The following is a 7393-nucleotide window of genomic DNA, read 5'->3' on the forward strand; positions in this document are numbered from 1 at the left end:
AGAGAAAGAATCTGAAGCAGGCTCCAGGCTCTGAGCTGTCAGCACAGAGCCCGACTCGGGGCTCGAACTCACGGAGTGTGAGATCATAGCCTGAGCCGAAGACGGATGCTCAACCAACTGAGCCACCCAGGTGCCCCACCATGCTCTGTTTAACTCCTTTTAATCTCCTCAATTTAGAAGTAGGTGCACTTATTACTTCTGCTTTACAAATGAGAAGACTGAGGCATGAAGTGGTTAAGTTGTCCATGGTCAAACAGATAGAAGCCAACTAGACTGGCTTGAGAGCGATCACCTTTAACCAACAGTCTCTACACACAATAGACCACCAGCACTATGGCAGGCAGAACCCTGAGATGGTCCCCAAGATTCCCACACCCTGGTGTATTATCCCGTCTTCTGAGAGTGAGTGAGACCTATAAATGTGTTGGGATATGCACTTCATTAGGTTACATTTTGTGGCAAAAGTGATGGGATGCTCACTCCCAAAACTCCTACGTAGCTGCCTGTAGGGAGATTCTCTGTTGCTAGAGATGAGCTGTCGTTATGTGAGAGGACTGAATGGGTTGGCCCTGAAGACGGTCTCCAGCTGACATCTACCTCCAGCCAACAAGCAGAAAGAAAATGGGGATCTCTGTCCTACAGTGACAAAGATCTGAATTCTGTCAATAATCTGAATGGGTTTTGAAGAGGACTCTGAACTGCAGATGAGAATGCCTGGCAGACACCTTGATTTCAGTCTAGGGAGACTCTGAGCAGAAGACCCAGTTATGCTGTACCCCAACTTCGGAACTACAAAGCGGTGACATAATAAAGGTGTATTGTCGTAAGCTGCTAAGTTTGGGGGTAATTTATCACCAACACCAGCCCTTTCTCTTTGTAGACTTATCTTCCCATGGGGGATCCCTTCCCTCTTTTGGCACTCCCACAGCCCCTCACACCCAGTATCTTGGGGTGCTCACCATATTGTGCAGCCCCCATATCTCCTGGGAGGTGGATTGTAATCATCAGGTGGGGGCACTGTCAGGTTCACTGCCTGGTCACTCTATACTGTCAACACTTGATATGATGTCCGGTATATATGAGCTGTTCTATAATTGGTTGTAGAATGAATGAATGAAAAGGCATCCTGTGTGGTAGCCATTTAAAATTCTATTTTATAGGGGCGCCTGGGTGGCTTACAACTGACTCTTGGTTTTGGCTCAGGTCATGATCTCGCAATTCGTGGGTTTGAGGCCCATGTCAGGCTCTGTGCTGACAGTGCTGAGCCTGCTTGGGATTTTCTCTGTATCCCTCTCTCTCTGACCCTCCTCTTTGGGCGGTCTCTTTCTCTCTGTTGTGCTCAAAATAAATAAAGTCACAAAAAAATTCTATTTTATTATGGTACCTGGTAAGGCCTGGGTTCAGCCTAGGGCCTCAGAAAAGTCACCAGCCTGGATCTAATTCAATGTTACTTTTTAGTGTGCGGCATCCTAAGGGTAGTGGTGATTTACTCTCCAAACCCATGCGAACTTTCCCCCACTAAGCCACTTCTCCCACCCACGTGTCAGTGTCTTCTCAAACCATCATTTCTTTGCCTCTGCACATGGGTGGAGGCAGACAGGCCTCAGAATCCCAGCTCTACTACTCACTAGCTGGGGATCCATTATTTGACTCCTCTGAACATGTTTCTTTGTCGATAAAATAGGGAAAATAATCCCTACTGCTGGCAGACTCTTGTAAGGACTCTATGTACTTTGGAAGGTAAACACGAAGGTCACAGGCCTTGCCTTTTTTCATCCTGGGCGGGTTCCCACCATGCCCGCACAGTAAATGCTCAATGAATTTGTTGAATGAACAGTTTCTGGAAAAAAATTCAGCACAGTGCCTGGTAGATGATAGGCATTTCACAAATCGCAGTTTTTATTACCTACATTTTGCAAAGGAGGAAACTCACCTGGGGATGTCTTCTAGCCTACAGTTCTAATTCAAATCCCAGGGAGTTTACCATTCATTCGTTAGTAAGGTAGCCAGACACACAGGGGTCATTTTAACCTCTTTCGAAGCTCCAACTGACAACTGGACAGCCCTTAAATACGACACTCCCAAGCAAACTGACCCTCCAGCACTTACGGGGGAGTCAGGATTCCAACAAAACCAGGAAGGACCAAATTCCAAAGCAAACAAACTCATTAGTGAGGGAGGGTGTTCCCCCCTGTTCATCTAAAGATAGGGCGCGGGCCCTCCCCAGGAACTTCCTGGCTTTTATTAGTTTGTAATCCCAAACGTAACTTTTCAAAGGTTTTTCTTTTGGAAGTGTGGGTGTGAAACTGCTTCCCTAATCACATCTTGCAGGAGGATCTCTGAACATCTGTACATTATTTGAAAACCTAGCATCCGGTTGGGATGTTTGGGTGGCTGGGTGGGTGGGTGGAGGACCCTGCGTGGTGGGATGGAATAGCAGGAGCACGTTAAAAACATGTCAAAATGGCTTTTAAACAGAGGCAGAAAAATTAGGCAAAAATTACAAATGGCAAATTACCTTGGCTTAATTACACGTTTAATCAAAAGCCTGCCTCCCCCACTTTTAGCACCCGCGTAAGAGGGGAAAATAGGGCGCTTAGAAGTCTGAGCGATAAAGATCTTCTCACCGAGAGCCAAGGGACAAAACTCATTACAGATAAGCCTAGTCCTCCCATTTCCCCCGGACGCCTCTCCCGGATTGCTAAAGAGGCAGCGGCTCCCCGGGTAGCTGCCAGGAAATCGGTCCTGCCCCGCGGCGCTGCTTTCACCCAGCCGGGGGTGAGAGGCGCATTTCCTGCGCCCTCCCCACCACCCAGCCAGAGCGCGGGAACCTTCCCTCCTCCCGCGGAGCTTGGAGTTGGAAAAACTCAGCCACCGATCCTCCGTGGCGAGGGGGAAGGGGGTGTGGGGCTCGGAAGGGCTGGATTTTGCAAGCCTCGGATCGATATCCCTCCCCTCCCCTCCCCCCTCCCTAGCCGCGGACTCCGCCAATGGAAGCCTGAAAGGGGGAAAAAAAAATTAAATCCCAACGCAGCCCCAGAGCAAAGGCCTCTCGGCTTTGTTTCCAGGCGGGGGAATGCGCCGGGCTGGGGGCACGAGCAGGGACTGAGGCAGGGCGCGCCCCGCTGCGGCGCTGCTAGGGCGCTGGGGCCGAACTGGAACCCCCCCCTCGCCTAAAAAGGCGGGCAATCGACTGTCCCCTTCCTCTCCTCTCCTCAGACCCGAACCAGGTCCTCCTCCCCCCAGGTCCGGGATCTCCGAGCAAAGCAGACGACGGAGGGGAGATCTCGCCAAGCCCGCGCCAAGCGCGGCGTCTTTAAGAGCTCGCAGAACTGGGAGCTGGCAAAGACTCGCCAGCCCAAGAAGGCAGCCGTCCCCCTCCCTCTCTCCCAGACTGGGCCAGAGCCGTCCCCAGGCCCCAAACTGCCTCAGCCGAGCCCGCAGTACCCCTGGCTGTGCGGGGGCAGAACCCGGCTGCGGGACCGCTCGGAGGCGGGAGCCGAGCGCGGCTGCTTTAAGAGCGCGGTGAGCGCGCTCCCGCTGCCCGCAGCCCGGCTGCGCGCCCCCGTGCCCGCCGCGCGCCCCCTGCTCGCGCGCCGCCGCGCCCGCCGCCGCGCGCCCCCTGCTCGCTCGCTCGCTCGCTCGCCGGCTTTAAAGTCTCTGCCAGGATCCATGCTCACATGTTACTTCCTGTATGGAGGCATGGCCAGTTTCCAGCCCCGCGCTCCTCGTTCCTCCCCAGCCTGCGCTGGAGCCACAACTTTCAGGAGCATGGACTGAAGGCGCCCTCGCCCCAGCGCCCCTCTGAGATCCTTTGTGTTTTCCTCCGTTTCCTCCGGCCGTTTCTATTTTGGGGGGCTCTTCGCTCCCCCCGCCTCTCCCCTCCCCTTCCCCGCTCGCAAACATGCCTCCTTCCTTCCCCGGGCCCTGGAAGGAGCTGCCTGCCTGAAGCCCGGAGACGCCGCGCCGCGCTCAGCCCCGCCGCCGCCCGCCGGCTCTCGGGCTGCGCCGCGCCGCCGACTCAAGTTGGGGATCTTCGGCTGCTCGCCGCCGCCGCCGCCTGCGGTCCCTGCCTGCCCCGGGCCCCCGGCATCGCCGCCGCCCGCCGACTACTCACTGGCCCTGCTCGCTCGGCTTGCTCTTTTTTTGAACGGAAAGCAGCCCTTCTCCGCCGAGGATCGTCCCCAGCGTGGCTCCGCGTTCCCGGTCACTTTTTGAGATTTTCCGGGGGGCGCTCGGCGGCTTCCCGGATTCCAGGGGGACTCGGGCCGCCGAGCGCGGGGGGCCCGTAGAGCGGGCGAGCAGGGGAAGAGCCCGGGCTTAGCGGAGGCTCACACGGAGGCAAGAACTTATTCAACAAGTTTACCCCCCCTGCCTTCCTCTTTTCGATGTGCGTTTTCGGACATGCGGAGGTTACTGGAACCGTGTTGGTGGATTTTGTTCCTGAAAATCACCAGTTCCGTGCTCCATTATGTCGTGTGCTTCCCCGGTGAGTGCCGGCCGCTGAGGGGACCCGGCCCTGGCCGGCGCGCGCGGGGGGATGCGGAGTTGTCGCCGCGGCACGGAGCTCGGGCGCCCGTCCCGAGGACCCTGGAGAGGGCGAAAGGGGGCCGGGCGCCCGGGAAGGAGAGAGAGGGATCCGCTCGGCTGGTTCTGGCGGCGTTTAGGGAGGCTGATGGTTGGGGAGGATGGAAGCAAGGGCTGGCGGGGGGACAAGGGGCCGTAGAGGTCTGCTCTCGCTCAGGTTTGGGGGGGGGGTTCTGAGGGAGCCGGAGTAGGAAGAAAAGCTCGCTTTGCTGACACGCCGCGGTTCGGGAGAGAGCGAGCTCTGGAGCGATTGAGGAGACTGGGGCCAGGGGAGGATGCCTCTGTGGGTTTGGGGGGCCCAGGGTGCGCCCCTCGCCTAGGAGAGGATTGAAGGAGCTCGGAATTGGGGGACTTGCTTTGCGGCTTCCCGACCCTTTGGAGAGGCTGGTGGTGGAGGCTTGGGGATGTTGGGAGCCGCCTGCGTTCTGGTGTCCGGAGCCAGGGGCGACCCCCGTTCGGGGCTGGGGGGCAGGCTGCTCTTCCGTGCTGGAGCGAGACAGCTTTCCCGGGCGCTGGGGCCCAGGAGCGGCAGGAGGGCTGGGAGCAGGCGGTTTAGGGAGATCCGTGGCTCCCCCAACCGCGACCCCGTGGCGCCTTTGCCCAGCAACTCTGCTCCGCGGGGCTGCTCCAGTAGGGGCGCCGGGGGCGGGGGGAGGGGGGTGGTCGGCAGCTGGATTCCAGTTCGCAACGGGGCGGATTTTTTTTCTGTCTCGCGCGCCCTGCCTACCTTCATCTTTGCCCTTTTGCAGGCTGTTCGCGGCTGGCAGACCTAGACCCGCTCCTTTCTGGCCAGGTTAAGACGGGAACAGTATTGGCTATCGATGACGATAATAAATCACCGCACGTAGCAGTGTGCGGCTCGGCGACCCTCCACATCCAGCCCTCCACTGGCGGACCCTTTTTCTTCTCCGGGAGAGCAGAGGCCAGCCGCCTCCCTTGCCTCTCTTGCAGGAGCCCCCCAACCCCCCGCGCCCGGGGCTACAGCTACACAGCTCCGAGCTCCTTGGAGTCTGTCCGACCCTGCTCCCCGGGGGTGGAGGCCACGTCCTCTACCCTAGCATGGGGAAGGGATGGGAAGGGGGCGATTCGCTTTTTTATCACTCGCTCTCGTAAGGATGGAGGACCCCCCCCCGCCGTTTCTGCCCTCTCATCCATTAGCTCTTGGCTACCCAGAGGTGGGGGTTATCTGAATGAAGGAAAAAAGGAACGTGCCCTGATGTTTCAGGCGGTCACAGCCGCCTGTCCCTGAGCGGCCTGAGCGCAAGGTTTTGGTGCAGCGGGTCTCCCAGCTCCATCGTGCGCCCTGCAACAGGGCGCGGGCGCTCTCGCTGCCCTCAGGGACCTGCTCCGGGAGTGGCAGCGAGTGTCCCTTTTGCAGGCACGGGGTGGCCTCGAGGGGCAGAGAGGCAAGGCACTGTCTTCTCTACGGCACCCCCTTTCCCCTCTGCGCATCCTCCTGCCCCCGGAACCGCAGGGAGCTCCTGCCACTGCCCCGAAACCTAGCTCGGATGGTGAGCGAGGACGCGCGTCCACAGCTAACACTGAGGCCTGGGGTTTGCCCACCGGGGTTCCGTCTCCACGGGGCTAGGGGCGGTGTGGACATTTCTCCTTAAGAATGCCCTCTCTCCCTTAAAAGACTCCGTGTTTGTGTTTCCCATCTGCTGCTTCTAGACTTTCTCTGCCGTAGACTTGCCGGCTGAGTGGGCTCAGGTGCATAGTGGGGTCGAGCGTTGTAAGGGTCAGGCTTTAATGGGGGCAGTGGGAGGCAGCAGAAGAGCAGCCCTGCGAAAGAAGAGGAATTTCTCCTTCCACTTCTGGCCGCCTCCTTTGCTCGGCTGTGCAGCCAGTGGGCTGGCCGTGGTTTTCTTTTTCCTGGTGTCTCAGGAAGCTTGAAATCCAAAATGGGACCTCCAGTGATGCCGCCTTCGTGGGGCTTGGACAGTTTGCACCTTCCACGTTTTCTTTTCGTGCCCACGCGGGGAGGTAAATAGCACATTTCCTCGCCCCGGAGCCCAAGACTGTCGGAAAGGGAAGGTGCAATGGTGTGAGGCTCGGGGAAGAGGGGCTGTGGTTCGGAAAAGTACCTTTTGGAGAGGGTGCAGCAAGCAGCCTCTGGAACCAGGCAAAGTTAAAATGTCAGAACCGTGGGAGACGCCGGCTTTCGGTTTTCCGAAGGTGCCGCGACGCCGCTGGACCTCAGGGGGCGCCCCCGAGCCACTGGTGGGGCTCCTACCACCTCAGCTCGGCCGGCTCGGCCTCCTGGGTGCGGTGGGGCCGCGGTGGGAGCGGGGTTGGGGCGCACGCGGCCGGGTTCCCGGGCTCGGGGGCCTGCGGGTGCGCCCTGGGGCGAGGAGGCAGCCTCAGCTGGGAGCTTCTGCTCCTGGCTCGCTCCAAACCCAGTGGGGGCCCTCATTTGGTTTGGGGACCCCCCCCTTGCCCTCCATAACCTCGGAAGCTTTTATCTGGTTGACAGGAGGGATAAAAATGCTTCTGGTGTTTGGTAGGGTCCTCCTTGTGAGGTTTTAACCCCAATCCCGTATTTTGTTTCCTCTCAGAGTGACCAACTTTCCATTTGTATTTGTCCTCCGCTCGTGTTTCGGATGCAGGGTAGCTGTAATTTGGGAGGATTTTGGAAACAGCCCTGCCATGGATCTTTCCCCAGCTGGTCGGAAACAGTGGCTTTTAGTTAGTCTTCCAACAAAAGTACAGTATATGGCAGGTGTGGGACCCTCATCTCGGTTAGTGTTTCAAGAGATGTTTCCACTTTCCGGAGCAGAAGTGTTATCAAACATGTTTTAGTGCCTAG

At 58.0% G+C, this 7393-nt stretch overlaps 1 protein-coding gene across 1 annotated transcript; it reads right to left on the minus strand.

Annotated features, from left to right (window-relative positions):
• Nucleotides 1-4469: 4469 nt before the first annotated feature.
• Nucleotides 4470-6583, minus strand: LOC124523332 (formin-like protein 5). Its single transcript, XM_047095188.1, has 2 exons — nucleotides 6281-6583; nucleotides 4470-5372 (listed from the first exon to the last, which is right to left on the minus strand). Exons 1-2 carry the CDS (start codon nucleotides 6581-6583, stop codon nucleotides 4470-4472), a joined length of 1206 nt encoding a protein of 401 aa, XP_046951144.1.
• Between the last annotated feature and the right edge of the window lie 810 nt (nucleotides 6584-7393).

This window comes from Lynx rufus, unplaced genomic scaffold, assembly GCF_022079265.1.
Source record: "Lynx rufus isolate CCGP_SWC_20201006 ecotype Redwood Valley unplaced genomic scaffold, mLynRuf1.p SCAF_4, whole genome shotgun sequence".
In the NCBI taxonomy this organism is placed as follows: domain Eukaryota; kingdom Metazoa; phylum Chordata; class Mammalia; order Carnivora; family Felidae; genus Lynx; species Lynx rufus.

Excerpts from the sequence above, each read along its gene's own strand:
- LOC124523332 (XM_047095188.1), bottom strand. The coding sequence starts at position 6,583 with ATGTGCTATTTACCTCCCCGCGTGGGCACGAAAAGAAAACGTGGAAGG. Across the intron at positions 5,373-6,280 it reads CACCTGAGCCCACTCAGCCG|AAAGGAGCGGGTCTAGGTCT; the intron begins GCAAGTCTACGG and ends TAACCTGGCCAG.